The sequence below is a fragment of the Ciona robusta genome, chromosome 14 (assembly GCF_009617815.1).
Source record: "Ciona robusta chromosome 14, ASM961781v2".
NCBI classification, from domain to species: domain Eukaryota; kingdom Metazoa; phylum Chordata; class Ascidiacea; order Phlebobranchia; family Cionidae; genus Ciona; species Ciona robusta.
In genome coordinates, this window is record NC_143248.1 from 3,343,988 (window position 1) to 3,370,300 (window position 26,313).

At 37.5% G+C, this 26,313-nt stretch overlaps 1 protein-coding gene across 5 annotated transcripts; it reads left to right on the forward strand.

Annotated features, from left to right (window-relative positions):
• Nucleotides 1–675: 675 nt before the first annotated feature.
• LOC149725023 (uncharacterized) lies at nt 676–17,014 on the forward strand. Of its 5 annotated transcripts, none has more exons than XM_089893043.1 (16): nt 676–912; nt 1,306–1,399; nt 3,575–3,659; nt 4,139–4,236; nt 5,849–5,956; nt 6,261–6,338; nt 6,794–6,896; nt 8,385–8,488; nt 9,419–9,557; nt 12,182–12,281; nt 12,810–12,938; nt 13,281–13,406; nt 14,002–14,124; nt 14,666–14,830; nt 15,397–15,503; nt 16,060–17,014. In XM_089893043.1, exons 1-16 carry the CDS (start codon nt 837–839, stop codon nt 16,249–16,251), a joined length of 1,827 nt encoding a protein of 608 aa, XP_089749169.1. In that variant the 5' UTR covers nt 676–836; the 3' UTR covers nt 16,252–17,014. The 5 variants fall into 5 exon arrangements, with proteins under 5 accessions (XP_089749169.1, XP_089749170.1, XP_089749172.1 ...); XM_089893044.1 differs by having other exon boundaries at nt 15,397–15,500; XM_089893046.1 differs by having other exon boundaries at nt 14,666–14,824.
• The last annotated feature ends 9,299 nt before the right edge of the window (nt 17,015–26,313 follow it).

Below are 26,313 nucleotides of genomic sequence, written 5' to 3' on the forward strand. Positions count from 1 at the left end.
CATAACAACGATGAAGTAAGCCTAAACGTCGCTGCACCAGTAGCTGTAATTGGATACCAAGCGCATAAACATGTTTCAGCTACAATCAGCTGTTCTCTGTTAAAAGCCGGCATAGTTTACATTATAAAAGCGAATACGATTTCAGACTACTTTTAGCCGCAAGCCTGTTTAAACTTGTATGAATATTTTGCATGCAGACGTACTCACACAACAGCTACTAATGGCTCGTTTCATCACGTGAATTTTCTAGCGGAAAATTGGCTCTAGAGATTAATATGAACTCGGCTAAGGTTGACAAGTGATGTGTGTACATTAGTGGTTTGATTTGTAAATGGTTTACCGACAGCAATCAAAAACGCCAAATGTACTATGGGTCCTTATATTATTGAAATTCTACCTTATTATTTTTCGTATAAATGTTTCTTTTTTTCGAATAAACACCTAATTTATAAACTACATTCAGAGCACATATTTTATTTTAGACTAACATCCATAATATTTTTTACTTAATGTTTCTATCAGCACTAGGTAATGTACTGCACTCAATGAGGTATTCTTGTAAGAAAAATATAGATTACTTAACTTTTAACAGTATGGTACTGTATTCTTATAAGCATATAATGTAAAAGTTCAAATACAATTGCCTGATAAAAACGCTGTATAATTATACAACAATAATCTATATCTATGTATTCTCCAGGTTAAACCAATTGATAGTTAATAGGGTATGTGGTAGAATTGATAGCGGTATTGAATTTACAAGATTTGGATGTGTCATGCATCGGCGATTCTGGATCATTTAGAAAATAAGCATTGTTACGTCATTAGTCTCAAATATGGAGCAATCAAGTCCATCACCAAGTAACATTGTGGCCACTGCCATGTCCACTGCTAATTTAACACCACCAACAGGTTAGCATATACAACATATGCAATGAAAAACTATAATTATAGTTTAAATAGAAGAACTTAACTGTGTCACATTCAGTTGTACATATTAAATAGAAGAACTTTACTTAGTTTTGTAATGTGGTGTATAATGTTTTTTGAAAATACATACATGTTTTAAATAGTTTAGCAGTTTGACAACAGTTTTCTAATCATCGCTTAAAAAGTTGTAACATATAATCTAATAACATTTAATAGCAGGTAGGACTTAGTTGTATTTAAAGCCAGTTTGATTACCCTAAATATTACTGAGCTACAGTCCAAATCTAAGGTACCCAGCAGGCCAGCGGTGCCATGCTGTAGACCCCCACTATGTCAAATGATGTTTTTTTTCTTAATGAGCAATATCTCACACAGCAGATTCACCTCAGCCATCTTTATCTTCTATGAAAGTAGAACCATCCTCACCACACATTACAATCACATCTCCAGCCAGCCAACCACGGTCTGGGTAAGTTTAAAGCGAAATTCACTCAACCCAGTAATGAATGAACCCCAGCCTTGCAAAAGTGCACACATTATTGATTAGTCATTCCGCCAAACAGATTGGTGACTCATGCTGTATGTGAGTTAAAGCTGCATACTGTAAAAGTCAACCATAATTTGGCTGCATGAGCCAACACATAGGCATATTGGGCAGAGCTAACTGTACACTGTATGTGTGCCAGCCAGAGCCTGCATATTGGTGTGACATATCATGTTACATAAGCATCTCCTTTTTGCACGTCTGCAAGTCGCAGTGGAAGCATTATGCAAGCACTTTTGTTTTAATTCAATCACTCAACAACAGCGGGAAACGGGATAGGAATTACCCGATCCTACATCAAAGTAAGACGGGGAATTCATGGTCTGAATCTTTGATTACCGCCTGGCAAGCGTGGTGATAGCTATGCACTGGGAATCGGTCACATTCATTAGCAATTTCATTCAGTCCTTGAAAATCCAATTAAGAGACCCCCCAAACGCTAACAGCTGCTCCCACCATATCCCACGCCCGTGGTTTAGCAGTAGTTAAGTACTGGATTGCGGGTTTCGGTTAGGTCGCTCAACCCGTCACTCATACCGCACCGACTGCGTCCATCAGCAATATCAACGTCGCCCCCTTTGCGCCGACCGAGTCATCGATCCGACAGGTCACCCGTGACGTCATCGTGAACGAGAGTTGTGCCTTATTCGGTCACGTGACGAGGCCTCGGCGGCCCAGGAGAGTGCGCCAAGATTAGTTTTAATTCCGGGCCTCGTTTTCGGGCGGCTGTGCATAATTCATGATGTGCTGTGAAGCGGCAATTGAATTATTTTAGCCCGTCCTATCTACGTCAATATTGCCCCGGCAGATAACGGCTTAAATAGGCGGCGATTTCGCTTTCCGACTCTCCCGTTCTTTAATTCCCTCACGCTCTCGTTCCAAAGCGAAAAAACAGCAGGAAACGCCTTGTGACATCACAACCTCATTGTTACGGGCTTGGGCAAGGCTCGTTTATCGCGAGTAAAGAAACCACACGACGCGCTTTTTACAGAACGTTACGCAAGCACGAACAGCCGCACATACAAGCCCCGCAATGGTGGCGTGCCTACGCGGTTGGTAAAGTAGTTTCAACGCATGTTGCGCACACACGTTTAACTCGCTCGTTCTTTAACAACTGCTACCATACCATACACACACTAGCGTGGACGTGGAACCTAATATGAGTCATGAAAAAAAACTGATGACACAGAATATCATTACATGACGTCACCATTAGCGAGTTCTTTTACGCATTGTTTACTTTTTAAGACAGATCCTATAATTTTGATAATGTGGGGTAAGATGGTAACCATTATAACAAATTATCCCATGTTTCCCAATATGTGTTTAACAACTAACAGCACTCCAAATTGGAGTCGTGAGGACACGAGTATATATTTCTGTAAATATTTTATTTTTTCTCTAAATGAGACGATAAAATCTATGCAATGAATGAATGAATGGAATAAAAACACAAACCATCTTACCCCAACCTGCCATTATTGTAGTCAGCTACGTCATATTCACTATCGACTTCCACCTACACAATGCCGTCAATGTCAACGTATCACGTGACGAAATGCGTCGTAACGATTGGCCGATCTGCCAGCGGTACCGCCGAGCGTCTCACTCTTCTCTTTATCCTCTCTTCTCTCTCTCTCTTCCTTGATGACGTCAAAGGGTAGTGTTTATTTTGAGATCACGCGCAGCCTCCCCCGCGGGCCAACCGAATCCACGCTTGACCGACAGTCGCGCTCGCTGTTGTGACGTAACACAAGTTACGCGTCCCTACGCATGCGTCACGATGCCTGTTGTAATTATAAGGGTCGAAGTCGTCGAAAGGAATAACATTTCGCCATTTCACCGCGTTACGTAACTTGGCGCAAGTGACCGCGACCGGACGCATTCCAAAGTTATTTATCATCGTACCTTCCGCTTCACTGTGTACACTATAAGGTTACGTATTCTATTATATATGGGTAAAGTCCTTATCAGAGGGCCCAGGGTTTAAGCCAGACGCATTATAACTCTATATGGGTGAGAACGTAGAATTTAAGTCATGTTGGGGCCATAGGGTTAATTCTTTATATCCTAATTATAGTAATATTTCTTTATCCCCAGGACACCAGTCACAGCCAAGGTAGAAAGCATGGAAGTCTCGGATCACCATGTTACGTCACATATTCTACATAAACAACACTCTCTTGTAAGTCCATGTTTAATATGTAACTCTCTATTTAGCTACCATAGCTTTAACTATGAAGTTGCCAGGCCAAAGCTAGCAGCTGTTGGTTAAGGCAGGTGTCCTTTCAGCAAGACAGCTGGGCCATTGCCAGTGTTCACTAATTGGTTGGTCATTTATAATAATTTGACATATAGGTAGTTGGGGTAAGATTGTGTATATTTTCAATCTATTTTATCGTCCCATTTGGTAGTAAACAAAAATGTTTACAAAATTTTATAACTGCATATTTAAGACTTTAAAATAGCGTTGGTAATTGAACTATGAGATATTATGTGCAAAAACTGCTAACGGTATCCGTCTTACCCCATAGTAGATAGTACCAATAACTAAATGATTAGTCCACGATACGATGTGTAAAATATTTCACTATACCGCTTTCTGATCAATAACATAGTGTAATATTTATATATTCACATCTTAAATAAACTAATTTCATTCAGGATTCGGATAGTCAACGTTCAAGCCCACAGCCAATGAATGTGCCTCGTTTCAGAGAAGATAGTCATGAAAAACCCGTAGTTGTTATCAACGATCAGAGGTAGTTAGTTTGCATTCTAATTTCTGCGTTATATGAGTCACTATTTCTAATCAGAAAAATTTTCGGTTTGGTTTATAAATGATTACCGTTTTATGTAAATATTCTTAAAAACTGGTCAAATCAGTTGTAACTGGAATCTCTGGTCTCCGAAAATGGGTTTATTTTCCACGTTGTTGTCACACCACATACGCGTGATATGCGGCAACTTATTTTTACCCGCCGTCCACTGCTCCGCGTAACGTTTCCACATACCGCCTCTAGCATTATCCTGCAGCTAGCTTCTGTTTCGTCGAAAGAAGTCAACATTTCCCAGTACTGGTAAATAAATATGCAACATGAATGAACTAATGAATAAATGAACGAAACTTGTTTTACTTTCGCGTGGCGGGCAACCATAGTTGTTATAACACGGATGTTCTGTTTCTACACCTCGTGCCCACTTACGAGTTACCACGTAGGTTTCTATATGGGTATTTTTAATTGTTTTCAATAAATACACATTACGTATGCACTTCTTAACGTCACGCACCTGCAAAACTCCCTGGTTTTGCGGTTTAAAAGCCCACCCCACCAGGAACCCCTATACTTACCCAAAAGCACGTCTGTTTTTATAACGCTTGAGCGGCGTAAACCCCCGTTGCAATTTATCATGGCGTCGTATTACACATTTCTAAGTAACTCCAATTCTATTCAGCTCCAATATGCTTAACAAGGTGTTTTTCCATTTTTTTGTATTTCTACTCTTTCAATAATTAGTCCCAACGTTAAGTTTTGCTAAGCTAAATTTGGATGAAAAGATTATTTTTGGCCAAATTTCCGCCGCTATTTTAGGCGCAATGTTTCTGTTTGACTACAGAACATTTTCGCATCGCGAAGTTTGAAATTAGACAAGCAGTGTTTAATCTCCTGTCGATTGTAAAGTTTCCCGATGACCCATAAGGTCACGCGTTCAAGTCCGGATCGCCTGAATTATTAAAAAGAGCAAAAACCACAACGTTATAATAATATTCCGCTACCGCGTGTCTAACGCTGCTCCACAGCCCGATTTTAATTGGCTTGTCACCACTCATGGTTGTCATCAATAATTTACAACCCCAACGTTGAAAGCGCGACTAAACTTGTAATTAAGAATCCCTACCCTACGAATTGTAAACCCGAACCATTCTCAATTACGATATCAGATGTAATTGTTGGCCATCTACGTCACACATATCGAACAATCGTTATTGTTGCGTCATTACCACCAACATCTGGTGAATAAAATGAACTTGAAAATTGAACTTAATCCTTAACAACAGAACAACACAAACTATAAACGGGTCCAAAGTTAGCCACATTTGTCCCAAATACGAGGGTTTTAAGTTTAAAGCCCCCCTTTGACAAGCTGTCAACTAGAACATCATATTATAATGTACAGTTAAGTGTATAGTAGGTTGGTGTAACATGGTTTAATTTTTCACTCTCTTTTATTGCCCTAGTTAGTATTAAACAAAGAATATTTACAGAAGTAAATAAATAAAGTATCCCTTCGACTCTAAAATAGCGTTGTTATTTGTTTTAAACACGAATAGGAAATATTGGATATTATGTGCTAACGGTCTCCATATTTTAGAGGTGATGCAAAAGACACACGCATAGTCATGCCGCCCAACACCTTCCAACCAACAACCAACGGTGAAACAAGACTCCCACCACCGATCGTGCTTTATAATAATGAAAGGTGGGAACGAAAACTTGTAGTTCACAACTTACTTCATAACATAATTTTTTGATTGATATTACTGACTGACTGTTATTTGGTTACGGGAATCGACCAGCTTCATGGGTACTAGGTCAGGGCTAGATTCTGGGGGTTCAATGTTGAGTTGTTTTAATACAAATACATTTTAATACAAATAAGAATACAAATACCCATAAACCAGACATGCATAATCTGAATGGCAAATACAATATTATCTCCTAAACTGAACGTTCTTTTAGAAATATTAGAATTTTTTAATATACAAATTATTTATCTCTTACAGAGGCGAGCCAATGTGTGGGGGAATCCCAATGAACATTTTGCTTGCTAAGGATTATAAAAACGAACAAGAATTTGAAAAGTAAGTTTTTATTTCAGACATACATATATACCATAATATGGATGAGGTCCTATGGCTAGGCACGCTATAGGGACCCTAAGGTTTCGGTCAGAGTTGGCGTATTACCTTATTTAACTAGGCATAACTTATAGTTATTATTATTGTTGAGGTGATACTGCGCAATTGAATTATTTCTGTTAGGTTGTACTGAAATTTGATGAAAATACCGTCGTTCATTAACTATCAACTGGCCGTGTTTTACATAGTTTTTAAATAGTTTTCGCCGAGTCACAATAATATAAATATCAGCGCTCATTTCCAAAACAACTTAAAAGAGATTAACTTTTGCGGCAGCGGTTAGAAGTTACAGCTATATTTATTCTGTTTTACTAAGACCCACGCATAACTATTGGCTAGAAAACGTATGTTGCGTTAGCATAGTCTGTTCAACGTAACAATGCTCTATTGTGACGCAGGCCAAAGGAGGACTCCACCTACCCCATCACGTGTGGTAATAATAAAGGCGACCTGGTTTGGAAGAAGTTTGTATGTCCTGGTATCAATGCTAAATGTGTAAAGGTACGTAGTCATTAAAATAACCATGTAATGCTAAAAATAAACATAATGCTTGTAAATATAGTTCAGTTTGCCGTATGGTCTGTTGTTCTGTGGTGAAGGTATAGAAAAACCGACTCTAATTTTAACCTGCTGCGGTGCAATACGTTTGTTTTCTTATCGGAACTCTAGCGTCAAAAAGCGAGTGGTGTCCCTATTTACCTTGCGTTGTGATGTCATAATTGAATTGCGCGTGACGCGTCGCGTTACTAAAGGCGCGCGGTTGCTGTGACGTAGGGTAGACACCGGTGTGCATAATACGCACGACTTGCGGACCAGATAAAACCGGTTCATTCCGCATCAAAACATAGTCTGGTTGTGCAATCTATCGAGAAATAACATTGAGCGAATGCCAATTTTTACAATGTACGTCTGGAAATTCCTGAGTTTTTTTTATGGGATCGTAAAACTCAGAATTTCGTATGTAGTATGAAAATTAGACGTGCATGTTTGCCAATGAAGTGTTGTAGTCGCCAGATTTCCTTTGAATTTAGTAGCTTTGTGCTAAAACGTTTGATAAATTGTTTTCCCCGCGCCTCATATGTTAACAATACCCGTTACAAACATTTCCATACAATTCCATTATGCGGCTTTTATTCCCTAATTAAGCTTAAACGCACAAAACCGTGCAGCACATATTGTTTAAAGGTTAAAATTCTCTTTGGCCTGACCTATACAGCCTACCTGGCACCCGGCAACCTCATACGCAGCATATGTTACCCTTATTTACCAGTTCAAAGTAACCAAACCGTGGAGTGACCTTTGTGTTCGCATTTACCAACCTAAAGCAGTGGCTCAATTGTTTGGAAACGTTCAGCACGTTTGCTGTTTTGTATCGCTCCATGTACGTGATATGCCTTACAGGAACTGCCCATTTGCGGAAAACGTTTTCTGCGTCGAGCCTTATCGACGTAAGATCATAAACACTTCTGCAAAACGTGTTAAGGTGTAAGGAGTTTGCATAAGGTCATTTCTTATGCATAACACCAAACATATTAAAACATGACTTACTTGTGGTCACGTTCACAGAATATTTCATATGATGCCTATTGTAAAATAACTCAAATTGTCACATGAACGCTAGCGTGACTTACTGTTTCACTTGGGCCGCCTCGTATCACGTTTATTATATGAACAAAGTTATCATATAGTAGGGTGGGTGAAGATGGAACAACTTTAGCACGCAATACTTAAATATCCTGATGGTGTTTTGAACAATAAGCAACGGTCTATGGGAGCCGTGAGAATACAGTTTTAAAACTCTTTGAATGGTGTTTGTTTACTACCGAATGGGAAGAGAATATTTAATAAAAAGGTGTCCCATCTTACCCCACCCTACTATATAAACCGAATTATCAAATACCACCTAATGCCAATCATCATATGAACGTTAACATGACTTAGCCTACTGTTTTCCTTTTTCAATCTTCTATAACAATTAATAAAACACAGTGCGGAGACAACTGGTTCACACCTAAAGAATTCGTCAACTACGCTGGTAAATCAACCCTTAAAGATTGGAAGAGAGCAATCCGAATCAACGGTATAATGTTGAGGTATGTGTAATGTGTATTGTAAATGTAAACGGCTACTGACTCTAAAATTTTGTGTACAAAACTGCATATAGTAAGGTGAGGTCAGATGGCTATACGTTTCGTTCTCTTTTCCATTTTGTGTACACAAAAAATGTTAAAAATCTCGATTTGAAAATATTGGGTAATATGTGCTAGCGGTATCTGTCTTACCACACACTACTATATGTTGCATTGTTAATAATCAAGCATAGGTGTATTTATATCTAAGTTTACCACATTCTGGTTAAACATGTATCGATTTTGTTATGCCATAATGAGGTACTGCTGTTATCATTAGGAAATTAAACCTTTTAATATACTGCCAGCAGGGCGCCTCTATTAAAAAAAATAACAATTAAAATTTGCCATTTATATCTTTGTTTTTGACAATTTTGCACCAAAATTAGCACATGGCGTTTTATTGTTATTGATTTACCCGTTAAAAGCTTTGTTAATATCCGCCATTTTTTATTTAAACCCAGTAGAAATACTGGTATTACCGCTATTTTCGTGGCCTTTATTACCGAAACCACGGCTCTGTTTGCATAATGAGTGTTGTTTAAATATAGATTGACCAAAAATACATTGCTTTTTATAGCATTACCTTCCTTAGGGGTCGCAATTAACGTCACAACGAATACACTGGGTGATATGACTGCTATGGTTAAACGTAAATATAAATTCTATTCACGTCATACTTTCGTTTTACGTCTACATTTTCCAAAAAGACGCGGAATAGTGATACATTACATTTAAACGTTTAAAATCAATCAATGTAACATTTTTTAGGCGTTTTAAAAAGTGCGTTTATTTTCTTTGGGTCACTTTTTTATGACACTTATTAAATTGGATCGTTTGTTACGTCGTAGTGTGCTTCGTGCGTCACTATAAGCCTCAATTGTTTTGTCACAGGAAGATGATTGAAAACGGGGAGCTCAATTATTACGATCATGATAATAATTGCTCGAACCAATGCCGGAGCAACAAAAGTTCATCTTTTGATAATTCGGAGAAATATCCGTCGTCGTTTGAATCGGATGCTCCTCGGGAGGTAAGAGGACACCCTATAATATATGTATGTAGTAGGTAGGGTTATGGCATATAAGGGCATAGTACACATAGAGGAGACATTCTATGTTGTACACAAATTGTAAAAAATGTGGTAATTTTAGGGTATTCTATGCTATATGTGTAGAAAGATGGCCCTAGATGGAACACTTTTTCGTTTAATTTTCTCGTCACATTTGGTAGTGCTAAATGTGTCTCATCTCCCCCCACCTTACTAAATGATAGGTTGGGGTAATTTTTTGTTATAAATTGTTTGTAAAATGGTGTTGATTTTAGCGGGTATACTATTCTGATATATGCATAGACTAATTACCCTAAAACAGCGTTGTTAATTGTTCAAAACGCAATCAGGAACTACAGGATATCATGTGCTAACGGTAACCATCTTACCCTACGGTACCATAGCAAAACCTGTGTAACCACGACATTTTTTCACCTAATATTAGTCTCTGTATTAATTCCCCATCTGAATAAATAGCGTCGTGTTGAACGAAACAGTGATTCATTTTACCCACGTTTCGATCCTCGGTTCTTGGACTTAAATTCGAACAAATCGATTTTCTTTGTCGAAAATTTCGTGGTCGATTCGGCTTTTGTAAATAAAGCGTGTCACGCGACATCGGTCGACGCCTATTGCGTAAACAATACTCGACAAATAGTCGATTGTGACGTAGCAATGGCGTTCTGCGCGAATTCCAAGCGCATCATGGCAACCCGGATGCACTTGACCTTTTCGTGACCTTTGTACGTCTTACGTAATTCCACAAACTAGAATGTCATCGTGTACAACATCATAGGGTGCACGTCAGATAGAATCAGAATCGCGAATTCGAAGAACTCCTTTAGTCGCTTCAACCCACGCAAACTTATGAGTTCTACGTAACTTCATACGATAGAATTTATTAACATTGGCGATACTTTAACATATGTTTACATTCTATTCATGAAGTCGTTATTTAAAAAATCATCCTATACTAGTTAGTTTCGCTTGAAGTTTTTCGTTTGCTTCGTTACTTAGAATTAGTTCTAAAGGTTTTCAGTTTTGCTTTTATCTTGACCATTGCCAAGGTAAAATGGGGAAAAACAATTGGAAAAAAAAGAAGAGAAAAATTTTCGACCTCACACACTCGTGCACGCTTATTACGCGGAATGCATCGTGTTTTATACAAACAACGTCATGTTTTATTTAATTTGCCAAACAAAGCCCCATTGTGAATAATTTACAAGCGCTGTAACTCGATAGTGAGTAATATGGACGCTACGAGAATGGTTTGATTATGTCGTAACAATCGCGTCTGTCGCGTTATATGAGCTATGGGCACAAACGGACGTGACACTTACGCTTGGCTGTTCCGCCTCCTGTTTACTCTCCCTACCGACATCCTGTTTGAGTGAAATTTACACCGCATGTCAAACCAAAGGTAACAGCCAGTGTGAATTTGAAACTCCATAAACATTCACAAAACCTCGATAAATTCGCTCCGGCATGCGTCACTTCCCCATTCCTATGTCTCGACCCGCTTTGTGACGTCATAGTCGCACTGAAACGCTCCCGAACGTCGATGGAATTTCCTGCTCAATCCATATTCAGTAGAGGTCATAGGTGGGCAAGACAGAATGTCGCCAAACACTCGGGAAATTTGGCCGAAATCGTGTTAGTTCGTACATGTTACAACCAACAGACCGTACATCCTTTAGCATATAGCTCTAAAAAGTTCATGTTAAGAAACTACCGTGAATAGAAGCCATCCAAAACCCAGTCCTTTAAATACACGCACCTGTAAACTGAACCATATATAAATCTAACCAGTATTTGACGTCATATTTCCTTTTACAATGTTTGCCGCTTCCAAGAATATGATTGTATCCATCAGTACGTGGTATCGTGTAAAACAAGTCACTGTGGTCAAGTTATACATTAACTAAACTAAAACGCACTTTAATAGCGATCATATGACCTATTGTCGATTTAACAACGACTTTTGAAACACGCATGCGTCATATTATACCAATAAATCCAATTGTTTCATTGTAAAAGTGATCTGCTGACGCACGGACGTTGTTTTTGTTGTTTCGAATTCCTTTGCCAATAATTTTAACTCGACCTACTGGTACAGAAATCCCCACATTATGGTTGTGGGCATTGAAGCTTATCTTTGGCGTGAGGGTTGGGGGTTTTGATCCCGCAGTTTAACCACTAACGTTACGGAGCGTCTACCACAGCACGTCTTTCGCACGCAACCAAAAACAACAGACGTGAACCCCCGGCCGTTTTTCTGCGCCACAAACGCTGTAGCGTCTCAATTTCACAAGTGTGGTATTTCGTAGGTGCGCGTCTCCGTCTTTTTCCACGACAAACGTCGGAACTGGATATTCTTCCATGCATATTTAGTTTCAAAGGTTTCTTTTTCGACGCCCTTCTCATCACTTATGACGCGCGGTTCAGTTTTAATTTACATAGGGGTGAAAATGTATAATTATATCATTGATAGGTTTTAATTAAATCTACTATATGTTGCTCTCTATGAATATATACGTATAGCTGTATTTGACTGTATAACATCAATGTATTGTTTCAATTTGTTTTTAATACTGTTATTTTTACAGAATTCCTTGGATTTTACTCATGTTCGGTCCAGTTCCGAGGAACAAGCGTTGCTTCAAGCTAAAAGAAACGTTCTTTCAAGCATAAGCAAGTCGCAAGAAAGTAAGTTCAATATATTATTGTGTGGATGAATGAATCTATGAATGTTATGCATTTATCCTTGCGTGACGGGGCGACCGCTGTCGTTATAACACGGGTGTTCTGTTCCACACACCTTGTGCCCGCTTTCTGCAACTTTGTGGTGTTTATTTTTTAGATTTTCTTATTTTCAAGGCATGGCAATTGGGCATCTAGTCATGAGGCAGCGCGCTGTTCCCTGTGCCACGGCGCTACTTAAAGAAAGCCATATAGTTTTAACTTTGGAGTGTATGTTACTATTCATTTGCTACCATTAAAGTCTCCATATAGTAGGGCGGGGGAGATGGGACACCTTTTCATTCTATTATTTCGTCCCATTTGGTAGTAAAAAAACGACATTCAAATAATTATAAAACCGTACTCCCACGACCTCCATATATCGGTATTTATTGTTTAAAAATGTTTGGGTATTATGTGCTAAATGTGTCCCATTTTACCCCACAGTACTATATGTTATTACGTTTCTTCGTATGTTAATACGTTGTGTTCCAGGTGGTTCAAGTTTGCAAGCTGGTGGATCACTCGAACGTTCTAGTTCGGAGGATTCAGGTTTAGCCGGCTCACCACATGTAGATAGCATGATTATGAGGGAAGCGGTTGTTTCTGTGGAGAAAGTACATGGTGAGTGTTCGAATCCCGCTTATGGGAGTTGTTGCTTTTATGCTGTGCTGTTGGATAGGTAGTAAACTACAAAAACGAAAGGCAATTGTATACGAAACATACACCTGGTGTATATACACCTTATGCTCACTGTCGAGTTATAACTTATAACATGGTGGTATCTTTTTTTACACCAGACACACTTGGTGTATTCATACACCCCATGCTTACTATCGAGTTATAACATGGGTATCTTCTTATACACTAAACACACATGGTTCTTTTATACACCCCATGCTCACTGTCGCGCCAGTCTAATAATTTCTTAAAACATATTAACCCGCCATGTAATTTACTCTTCAGATCTTCATAGTTTTTGGAACGGTATAATACGTATGGATCTTTTTGATGACATCATCCGTGACGTCATCACACAGATCCGCAACCTCCAAAGCAGAACGAAGCATGTTGGTTCCATAAGCCTGGAAGGTAAGTTATATTAAAAGGTAGCTTTATTGTATTACGAACACGTAAGTTATTAAAAGGTGGGGGTAAGACGGTTACCGTTAGCACATAACATTCCTTATTTGCTAATCGTGTTTTAACAATTAACAACGCTCTTTTAGAGTCGTGAGGATACGGTTATATAATTTTTTTAATATGTTTTTTGTTTATTGCCAAATGAGTTACCACGTATGAAACGTTGGGACTATTAAAAAAATGTGTTGCCGATAATGTAGGCGACCTATAATGTACCACTGTGTTGGAGAAACATATATATAGTTGGGTGGGGGAAGATGGGGGCATCTTTTCATTTTATTACTCGTCCCATTTGGTAGTGAACAAAGAACATTCAAAGGATTACAAACCGTATCCTCACAACTCCCATAGACCGTTGTTAATTGTTTAAAACACGATCAGGACACTTGGATATTATGTGCTAAAGGTGTCCCATCCTTCCCCACCCTACTATATTATAATAATAGCTTGTGTTATTTTATAGACTTAGAACCGTGACACATGCCCAACATACAAACTCTGGTAATAAAGTTGTTAAGGTTTTTATAATACGATTAACTCACAGACGCAGCTACAATGTCCAACCTCGTCAACTCTCTTGAAATGATTCCATCCATCGTGAGGAACATGTCTCACCACAAGGAGGCGGTAGAGAAACAGGCTGAGGAGTCGACGCACGCAATACATGGTAAATAAAAATAAATATGTAGAAATACATGGTAAATAAATTTTACATAAGTGACTGAACGAAATCTTACGTCACGTACCGAAATTTACCCTTAAACTCGTGCAACTAGTAAGTGGTCTGACAATATTAATTTAAATATAGTGGGGTTCGGGAAGACACCTTTAGCACATAATATTCAAATAACCTGAACGTTGTTTTAAACAATTAACAACAGTCTATAGGAGTCGTGGGGATACTGTTTTATGATTCTTTAAATGTTCTTTGTTTACTGTCAAATGGGACGAGAGAATAGAATGATAAGGTGTTCCATCTTCCCCACCATACTATATATGTTCAAAAGATAAGCATAATAACACAATGTTTAAAACATGTTAAAAATCGTTCTAGAAGTAGTCTTGCCTTATAAACTTCACATTTTTCAAGATAAATCAGTATACTTCCATAGTTTCATACAATAACGTACAACTAGAAAAGGGTCATGTCATAAAACTTGATTTAAAAAATATCATTTTGGTTTTCTTTACTTCATTATTGTATTCAGAACTCGAGAAGAAGTTAGCTGAGCAACGAAAGTATGAGCAAGACTTGAAACGAAAGTCTCAACATCTTGATACAGTCATGTCACTCACACCAAACGAGAAACGAAAAAGGACAATGTTGCGATTTGTTCGACAAAAAGCAGTGGATCGGGTGCCACCTGGTACGCGTAAGTTCTTTTCTATATTTCTGTTGTTTTGTGCTTGTTTTTAATTTGTATTTATCACTCATTTGTTATATGCGGAGCTTTTTCTTGTTTGATATTTTGTTTCATGAATATGTTAACTTGTACGAAGTATTTTATTGTTTTCGTTTATTTAAGTTAATGAGTGCAAAAATACTTTTCGCCTAGCGGACAACGACAGTCGTTATAACATGTTTTTTTTAACTTGTGTTCGCAAGTTATCACATATCTAACTTTTCGTATGAATGATAGATTTTTATTATGCTTTAGTATATAGTAGGGCGGGGGAAGACAGGACACCTTATCATTCTATTTTCTCGTCTCATTTGGTAGTAAACAAAGAACATTCAAATAATTATAAAACCATATCCTCACGACTCCCATAGATAGACCGTTGATAATTGTTTAAAACAAGATCAGGATTTTCGGATATTACGTGCTGAAGGTGTCCCATCTTCCCCTACAGTACTATATATCGGCCAGTGTTAAACATACAGTTTTTATTTTACTTTTGTTTAATACCTCCAGCGTCTAATTGTAAGCTCCCACAGGCACTTCAACTCCGCCTATGTCACAACGTATGCCCGAAAACGTGATGCTCTCTGCACAAGGCGGTCGTCTCACCCAGAGAGAATTGTGGCCTCAAGCCATACAGGTGGTGAGAGACACCTTTGCATCATGTAGTATATCTGCTTTTTAATCATTGACCAAATTTACTCTGCCTATACTTTATCTAAACATGACCTACTTATACACTGAGTAGCTATGTCCTTAATTACTTCGATTTTGCAATTTATAAACTGCTATATTACGTCACAAAGGAATGACGTCAATTTCAACGTTCTGTGAAACAACTCTCTTTATTTTACCACACTCAGTTCGTATTGAGACAATATACGCTGCAGTGTAAATCAAGCTTTGGTAGAAAACTGTACCGTTCTGTAGTGGTCAGTTACTGGCTTTGGCTTAAACGTAATGTTATCGTGAGTTTGGTATTATAGCAACTATGTCGCCCTTTATGCCACTACATGAATGTAAAAGGCTTTTCCACACGCTTGCGTGTATTACGTAATATGTTTATAATTTCGATTCTGCCTAATATGCTGCACTGTCTTAATTAGACTTGCTTTAGATCGTAGCTTATAGCCGTAGCGTTAATGTAACTTTATGACTTCATCAATTTGTTCACGATTTCACCCCGTACCCTCACGCAGGCTGCCTCGTCCCAGATGGCTCGCATGAACGTATCAGGTGCGGGTATTCCCCCGATGTTCTTCACTACCCACCCCACGGGCATAGAGGGTTACCCCTCGTCCCTCCACCAGTTCATACCCACCTCCCAACCCGTGCCCCTACAGCATCCAACTGCCAACCGTGACGCTACACAGTCGCCTTCGAAAAAGTGATTTTCTCCCTGCCCGAACGCGCATGCGCACAACTATGGGACTTTTTAACTCATCGCAGAGGTTGCAGCTTTTAACCGGGGTTTACACTGCAGTGTACTTGTCTTTGTGTTGCGAAAGAACAAACAAAAATCATTTAAATCAGAAAAAAATCCTAAAATATATATTTAGTTTGTGCTTTCACATAACACACAGGCGAACTACTGCAGTGTAAACCCCGCATTAGTTTCATTTCTTTAGTTGTTTTTATTTTTACTGGCTGCCCGCTCTCATTGCGTTGCGTCGCGTCAATCGAATTATTTGTTCCAGAATTCTTGTAAATCCTTCTCTTACATTATCTCTTTATTATAGAATCGTATTTTATTGTCCTCTTTTGTGACGTCACACTTGTGTATTTGCACCCAGTTTCATGTAAAGTTCACCTTTCTTGCAGTGCGTTGTGACGACATACCGTCCCAAGCCGAACGCGGGATGACGTCACGATGCCGTGACGTCACCAACCGCGGTCATCCATTTTTTTAAGTTCGATAACTACAGCAAGGTGTGCGTTCGTCATTTTTAATCCCTGTAAGCACGGGACAATATTTTGTTTCCATCTCCTAATGATTATAAGCACTTTCAATTTTAATGTAGTGTCCTCTTTTAAATAGCTGATAGCGTTTACCGAAGGCGGCACTTCTTTCGGCCTGCATTTTACACCGTCGAATTTCAAAACACTAACACATTAACTCAAAATTAAAATTGAACTTTGTACACGAGCACAAAACTCGCTTTGTAATTCATGGGATTTGTGTGGTCTAGTTTCTACTTTAGATTCAAGCAGAACTATTGTGTGTTGGGGTAAGATGGTCAATTTTTAGTCCAGCGCCGTGGCTTAGTGGTTTAGTCGTCGCATCGATACCAAAGTGTCCCCGGTTGCCGGTTCGATGCTCGACGGCGATACTAACACTGATCGGCGTATGTGTCCTTGGACAAGACACTTAACGGAGATTGCTCCAACCCAGTGGCCACTAATGGGTTGTCCAAATTGTAAGTCATACCATACACAAAGTTAAAAAGTGTGGTAACCCGTAAGCACACGTGGTTAAAAAATGGTGCCAATTTAATACGCGTCTGACTGCGTTGCGGTGTCGCGGCACCGGTCGCAAGAAGGACTTACATGGGCTTTTCCGGCGTTGGGGTAATGGGCCAAATCTGGCCTAAATCCCAGGTCCTCACCCATAAATACTTAAAAAAAGACGGTCAATGTTTTCATTGTGTTTGATCTTCTCATTTGATGTAATCAAAGAATATTTACAGAACTATTTAACCGAATCCTCCCGACTATAAAGAAATACTATTAGTTGGTAAAACATGATTAGGAGATGAAGGGTATTGTGTTCTAAAGGCACCCATCTTACTCTAAAATATATGTTTATTAAAATAATAATGACCTTTATAATTTGTATGAGTGACTAGCGACACCTTAAGATAGTTAATCATTTAAATTTTGTTTGGAAAAGTGAATGGTGCTCACTTTAATTTGATTAGTCATTGTCATTTATGTGTAGCAAACATTGGTAAGCGGTTGTTCAGTAACTCTTTGCGGTGTCATGTTGCACTATAGATATTTTATACAGGTTAGAGACTTAGGATTTCGGCTAGAATTGGTTCGTTCTGAATTCTGCAGCTTTATAGTAGAAATACGCTAAAGCCTACGCCCTACGTTTAAAACAGTCTTTACTTTATGAGTTGTGCTGTCTGACGACTGCAACATATGAATGGTCGTTAGGTGGTAGCACTGAGTTACAATTAAATTAAGGTAAAAGTCGGCATGAATAAGGGAAACGGTTTCGTTTCAACAGAAAGAATGTAAGCGTTAGCCCTGTATTTAAGCGATATTTTCCGAGATGAAAATAAAATCATTCATCCTGGTTCGTTAAAATTTAAACTTTGCCTATTGTTCGCGTAATATGATTACACAGTGCTCTTTCAAATGCTATGAATACTTAGGAAGAACGAACAATTCAATAGTGGCTATGACATACTATAAATAGCGTGGGTTTGTATGAGTACATAGATAGACTACCTGTTTAATTAAGTTGTCTTTATCATCCCAATCGCATTGTTGACATCTCCTTAACAGCTCAGTGGTTAGATGTAAAAAACAATATTAAAATTCTTAAACACTATATTGGGTAGTTCTTAATTGTCTTTGAGAAAATCGTGCGGTATTAGACTTACAATTTTCCCCAGTTAGTCTTACAAATTTTGAGTTACATTTTTTCATAAAATCCGAAATACTGTGGTATCGAAATATTTTTACCAGCATTGGTAGCTAATATGTTCATATAAGACTTTGGGACTTTATTTGTTTGACAGTTTCAAGGTTGGCTAAAAAATGTGTTAGATTTAATCAGAGATACATAAACATTGTTTATGTATCTCTGATTTAATGTAAAATGCAATCAAACACATTGCTTTCCAGCAACACATTACGAGGTTGACAAAGCGTAGCGAAACTTCCTCATATTTTTCCCACGTTCGCCGGTTGGTTCCGAATGACTGGTTTCTAAGAAAGGCGGTCCCGCGACTTGGACTTTTAGTTTCGTGACAATCGTGCTTCGATTCTCGGACAAGTTTGAGCATGATTTTGAAATGAAAGGTAAAGTTTGCGACGCTCAAGACGTGTATATTATGTTACTCACCATAGCTATTCCATTTTAAAGGTAGTAGATTCCCGATTATAGCTTTAGAATGATTTATTTCAGTTGATTATCCAAGTACCTGTATAGTTTACATTGTCGACATATTGTTTTGTTGTCGTTGGTTTTCGTTACTTGATATAGATTACAAACTCAGATTTTGTGCAGTATAAAGTCATTTAGGTTGTTAAGATTAAGTTATTATTAAGAATAACAATGTGGCTTTATATGTTTTGGTTAAACCTTTACAAACTTACAAAAAAATAGTTTTTTCATTGTTCGTATACTTAGTGTCTTGTACATGAATAGTTATATTGCAGATTACTCTTTATTAAGTAGGTTAATCTTTTTTACACTCACTGAAGGATTGCAATACTTATTGCAATACTTATTGCAACATTTATTATTGAAGTATGCATTCAGAATGTTAAATACATATTACCCTGCTCTATACCTAAAGACCCTTATTTCTAAATAGTATGGCATATAGTTATACAAAAAAAACAATAATATAAGTTAGTTAGGCCTATGTATATGTCATTTCTTGAACAGTTTCATAAGTCTGAACAGTGAATCATACAACATATGTTATGCATAATGCATACATAAGTTGGTCTGGTAATTTTAAATCTATGTTTTAAAGCTACATATGTCAATACACCAACATTTATAAATGCTAGTCCATTAACAAATGCTTTTTGCAGCAACAGTGTTAAAGTTAAATTCTAAAAGTTTAAGTAACTATGACATCTGACATGTGAATTGGCTATTTATTTCTTTTGTTTACAAGTTTAAAGTTTAACATTTAACTTTTGTGACTGTTTGTTACCCAAATTTTAAAATGAATAAATTTATGTTCAATATTTATGTTTGGTGTAAACTAAAATTTATACATGTTCACCATTTCCAATAAGATGAATTTGCTGTATAGTTCGATGTAGAACAGTAAAAGACATGCTTTATTTTGCCTCAATGTTTTTTTCGAAATATTGGGTTTGTATGCAATCTATTTTAAAATATTTAAATTTAATTCGGTTTTAACCATTTTAGTTTTCTTGTTGTTTTGGGCTTTAAAGATTTCTATGGTGCTTTATATGCTTGTTTTGGATGAGAATTTAGTAGAATTTGCTGCTTTTGTTTGATCTTATTACGTTCAAATATTTCTTGTAAGTCATTTTTAAATACCCATTCTTTACATTCTAAAGTCATTCATTGATTAATCTGTGTCATAATATATCAAAGTATATTGACATAATACAAATCCTCACATAGTGGGCTTTTCCCAAAGTTGCATGTGCTATCTATGAAATAAATTCCATTGTTTAATTTAAGATAAAACATTTTGAAATATTTGTAAACATTAAGTTAAACTTTAAAAGTAATACGAAACATTAAGTTAACACATGTATTTAAGATTTGGTGCTTTAGATGTGTGTTTTGTATAAATGGTATGCTTTGCATAGTCAAGTTACTGATATATTCCTATTTCCAAAGTACGTTTGTCATACACAGTTTAATACCACCAGTAACTTCAATTGTATCCATATAGTAAATTTCAACGGCAATTTTAACTGTCTGGGTCTTTACTTCTTTTATGTCGTTCGTGCCCGTAGTATAGGTATAAGCTGACAGGATTAAAACACAGTTTGGACCAAGACTAAATTACTACCAATGTACGTCCATTTTATGGGTGGTCCAAATCCCACAGAGCTATAAGTGGTGCGAGGATCGTTGCTCACGTAATAGCGGCATGGCTTCCTCGAAAATGAGACGTTACTAAAATCACTACTTCCACGACCCCCCACTCATAGCCACACTAATGTACACAGAAAAAGATCTTGTCAATTAATTGATAAAATGAGCAGTGTAAATGTGTAAGCGCGATGGTGTAAAGCACCTGGCAGTATTTAATATCACGAAATCGAAATCTCAACCGTTGCCCGTCTCGCTTCATCGATCTTGAAAACCAGTCACACCCACAACGACCGTCAATTATGATGTCACAGTGCCTTGTTTAAATGGCCACCGTCGAACGTCAGCGAATGTAGCTGCAAGCGAAAGATTAGTCGCGAATTTCGAAATTTCCAATTTTTAATAAACTGTGCGTTGCTAACAAGTAAAGTCCGCATAAATGCTTGTCTCATGCCACGACTTACTTTAAAACCATAGGCTCAGCTCTGCTCGTGTTTCTAATTGACTCACAAACGCATTGTACATTTATGCGAGACGTAAAACTGGCGCCGAACGTCGCCGTCGCTATTTCGGTTATTTGTTCAGCGTTTTAACTTCTCTGTCAGGAGATTTTCGGAGCTAAACGACCGTTTAAATCCAGTTTTAACTTGCCGATTAGCTGAACAGATCGCTATACAGATAATTATGTTGATGCTTAAACAGGTAAAAAAAATCTTATATTATCTGTAGATCAAATTCTAATGCTTCGTTTAAAGATTGTTGCAGCCGAAATTTTGACCTTCCTTTGGGCTATAGTTGGCAATCAATTCTAAATCCGTTTTCTATAGTGTATCTCTTGTATCAAAATCCCGTTTCTTCAGTTTGATATATCCCGATTTAAAAGATTTTATTATCTCGCTGTCCTAAATCGTGTTCGATAAAGTCACGCCAATCACTTAGGTTTAGCCTATTGCTATATACTGTCACGGCAATAAAACTGTTTGACTGGGATAGTATAAGTAAAGTATGATACAAGCTCTATATAGTAGGGTGGGGGAGAATGCGATACCCTTTCATTCTACTTTCTCGTCCAATTTTGTAGTAAACAAAGAACATTCGAAGTATTATTAAACCGTATCCTCGCGACTCCTATAGACCGTTGTTAATTGTTTAAAACACGATCAGGATATTTGGATATTATGTGCTAAAGGTGCCCACTGTCCAGTCTCCCCCTCCCTAATACATATATCAAACCCAGGAGTGAAAGAAATGTTGTATTGGTGTTCTATCTCTCAATATATGAACCACGTTTACGTGTCCGTATATTTTCGCCGAAGTAAAAACAGCCAGACGTATACACTTAAAAATACGGCCAAGTTATGAAAAGTATGATTAAGCGACACATAACAACGTTCATGGAGTCTATGTTACTTTTATTTTCGTAGGTTTACTGATTAGCAATATAGATCATTCTACAGATTTTTATGATGGTGTTTGAACATGTAAATAAACATTTTTATATGACCTGTAGTTTTACTGCTTCGTTTAAGATCACTATAGTATATAAACGGTGTCCAAGACGATCGCTTTACATTGCCGCCGTTCACTTTCTTGTGTTCGGCCCACTATTGTAATATGGCGCGCGCCTTTATCCCTATGACGCGCCTCTGCGGTATGTAGGGCGTCGTTTACCACAAACCAACCACTCATGAATATTCCTGCGTGTGCTACGCGCTTCTATATATCGTACATTGAGTCATTTCTTAGATGCAATACGCCGTCGTGACCACCGCGAAACCGGCCACTGTTTTACGTCGGAGTCTAATTATAAAGCATGCGCTTATATATAATCCTGGCCGTCCGTCTTGTAACGTTATTTAACAGTAGCTTGTTCTGTGAATCAGGTCGAGTAGCCAGCTTACCAGCTTAGAGCTTTTACCAGAGTTTCATTTAACCCGTTGTACATTATCTGCTTCCATAGGAGAATTGAGTGAAGTAAATTTTCTTGATTCATTTTGTTTGTGAACTAGTGAATTGTAAAATCACTTTATTACATCAGTATAGTGAGTGTTTTAACTTAGTAAACTTGGTTCAATGTGGTGTACGTAACGAATTTAATGTTGACTTGTTGAGTGAATAAAGTATAACGTGACAAACAACACGATTTAACTGACTGAAAGCATGGGACAAAACTCCCTAGTTGTATATTTATTTCAGCACATACTGCCTCATTATGTAGAAATATTTATATCATTACAAAGTTGTTACAAAAATAAGTTGCGCGGAGTTATAGCACCAAAGTTAGACCTTACATCCGTCAGCCGAATAATTGGTGGAAGTTACACCGACACGAGTGAACCATCACGCTCTGTTTGATTTATAGACCGCGTGTTTCTTTCGCTGTCCAACATGCTGGCTGTATTGTGACGTGAGTATTGTAGCTGGCTAGCTGCTTACAATTCAATTTCACCTTTATGGAAAAAACAGCGTATTTAAAGACATTTTTTTTCGCAAAATATTGTGATGCCATTTTATGCGAAATATATATCTTATATTACACTATTCGTTGGATTTTTGTTTGTTACGTATTTCATAGCACTTGGTCCAGATTTTTAAAGAAACGTAGAGATGTTTGGAAATAGTTGAAAATCTGCTGTTTTCTAAGTATATAATTACGTGCCGGTGCCTCGTATAATTTTATGTCCTATTTTTCTTGTGGCGTATAAGCCAACCATGTTTGCCAAGAAATGAGTCTTTTCAAAGTATTTTGTGAAATTGATTAATATGCTGTTGTAATGTGATGAAGTCATTTCAGAGAAGAATTGAGAAAATGAAAAACAAAACATATAATGAAATATATCCACAAAACGTTATCATGTTATAACTTATACTAAGTTCTTAGTCTACGCAACCGTGTTTTAATTGGTGATCAACATTATCTAAGAATTTAATTTACTATTTCTACGTAAGCGTCAACGTCATAATCACATGTGTACGTCAGCTCTACGTGATACAGACCAAGTTCACCAAGGATTTTCCTATGGAGAATAGCTTATGTTTTCGCCACATATAGCTCTTACTAACAGACGCACCAAATCTTGTTTCGTCAACCTGGTATGACGTCACACGGCGTGAGGTCATTCTATGAAACGTCGACGTCATTTGCCGCAGGGTATTCCGTACATCGGAAGGCTTTGGCATGCTTTCTGTCAACAGTTCTGAGCAGTTTTTCCGTTCCATGTAAACTGATAGCTTACTGGTAGCCATTTTTATCAGCACTTGCACTTGGCGGTTTTGTAGCATGCTCGTGCTTCAATGCTAGTGCAGCTTATTTCCTGCGGTTAGGTAACTATTAGCTCCAGGCTGACGTGCAACTTAAAGAGAAAAAGTATGGAATAAAGTCGTTGCATAACCTGCTGTTTACCGAGTATAAAATCCACTGTCGGATTTTATCGCGTCATTAGGTTAAATGTATATTGCATTATGTCAAGATGTTTGAGATAGATAGCCGGTACATATTCTTCCAGCGCTTAAAAAGGTATTCATTTTTCTTCTGTAAGTTATTGTTATTTCTTCTGTAAGTTTTTGTATAACGGCTTCGTGCCTTGTATTATTAACCAATGTATGCACTAGTAGTTACTAACTGCAGTTTCGTTAAGTCGTAATCAAAGTTACAGATGGTGTATAGCTATTTAATGCTGTATAATACCACAGTTTTAAATCCTTTCTTTTATTAAAAGAAAATCGTGCAAAATTTTAATATAAATCAGTAGCATATTTTCCAAACCTTTGCTAAATTTAACTTTATGTACCCATTCCCAACGATATGGTATATTAGTGTCATATGATTTATGAGCAAGTTACTTAGCATTGTTTCCTGTTGCTACGGTGTATTATGCTGATGTATATGAAGCGTTTAAGTGTCTTGCCCGACCACTTTTCAAATTGTCGCACCAACGTCTGCATTTTTGAACAAAGGTTTTATTTCACCAATGTTTGCCACCATGAGGTGCATAACACAGCAAAGAGTTAAGCAACCATTACATACAATTCATACACCTAAAGTTTCGAATTTCGATAACACATATTTACACTATAGCTGTTACAATATTGTATTAATATTGCCAAATTCTTTAACGATTTTTTTAATGAACATATGATGCCATGCTAGTTATTTAAATAATGCTATTGTTTTACGAATTTTAACCACAAAATCGTCTTATGTTTAAACTGGAGAGGCTAACTAAGATTATTTATACCGTATAGACGAAAATGTTTGAACTAGGTTGCAAATTCATTAAGCTGTTATTGTGCCAACTATGATCCATCTATTATCAGTGATGAAATAGATTACATGCCCCCATAACTCGTAACACGGTTTTTAATAACCTCATGTCCCCTTGCAAGCCGGCTGGGAAATCAATAATGGTTAATGCAATAGAGAGCGAAACGAAAAAATGTCGCGACCTTGGATCGATAACAGGAGCATCGATCGACCGGGTTAGAACGCTAGTATTCCCGCAGGGCATGGCGAAACCTCCCGATCCCGACCGCCGTTGGAGCTGATATTTTTTCGCTCCCGGAAACCAAAAAGCTGATTAGACTGTCGTAGGCTTCGCTTTTCATGGTATTCGATAGTTTACAAAATGACCGATTTAGCTGTCGCTTATGAGAATTTATGTTTAAACCTGATACCTTACAGTCAGCGTAAACCGTCCTAACTGCTTTACATTTTCATGCATTATCTAACCATTCGTCTCCCGAACACTCAGCCCGCTTAATGGTAACAATGTCTGGTGTACACGTCTACAAAAAAAACATACGCAATCTGAATTGCACGTTATAATAGTTTTCATAATATATACGCATTTGAGCGTAATTTGAAAAGGTATTACATCAAAATAGTGCAATTTATACATATGGTATAATGTAACTCGTGTGCGCCGTAATAACGCTCAAGGCTTACAAGCAGCGTAATCTACGCTACAGCCGCGCAAAGCTGTATAATAACCACTTACCCGGCAGACAACACGTTTTATTTTTCAAAAATTCTTTACAAAGTGCACTAAAACCTCACCAACTTTTCACTAAATACAAAGACTTTTAATTAATTGTATAGATGAAGGTGTTTTCATTATCTTTTTTCCCTAAATTGATCATAAAAATGCGCTGTTTGTTAAAACACGATTAGAAAATATGGAATATAATGTGCTACTGCTAACTGTATCTGTATCTTACACCACAGTACTATATTATTACAGCCAAGACAAAACTGTTGTTATGTTTTATGAATTTAAATTACATTCGTTGATATTGAAATTGGCAATAGGAGCATGTTAGTAAAGTACAAACTCACAAGAATTGGTAATTTATTTACATATTCTTATAAGTAACGTTTTTTTCGATAAAGGAAAAGAAAAGTTCATATTTACATATCACGTAACCAACGCACACGTGTGTACGTTTTCGTTTTAATTATAAGCATTTATTTGTGTCGTAAACTGAAGTTGCAGTTCTGCTCGCTTCTCGTTTCAAACGTTTCCTTTCAAGAGGTTTAATAATTAACACGTGATCCAAATCCCCTTCCTAATTGCTTCGTTTTATTCAGTTGAGCAGTCGAATCGTTTGACAAACTATTTCTCCATACTGTACTTATTGTTTTTGAAAAAAAAACAACGAATGCAAAATTCAATAATAGCAACTATAACCT

Coding starts and splice junctions, on each gene's coding strand:
- LOC149725023 (XM_089893043.1), top strand. CDS start 837: ATGGAGCAATCAAGTCCATCACCAAGTAACATTGTGGCCACTGCCATG. Junction 6,897..8,384: donor TCAATGCTAAATGTGTAAAG/GTACGTAGTCAT, acceptor AATAAAACACAG/TGCGGAGACAACTGGTTCAC. Junction 13,407..14,001: donor TGGTTCCATAAGCCTGGAAG/GTAAGTTATATT, acceptor ATTAACTCACAG/ACGCAGCTACAATGTCCAAC.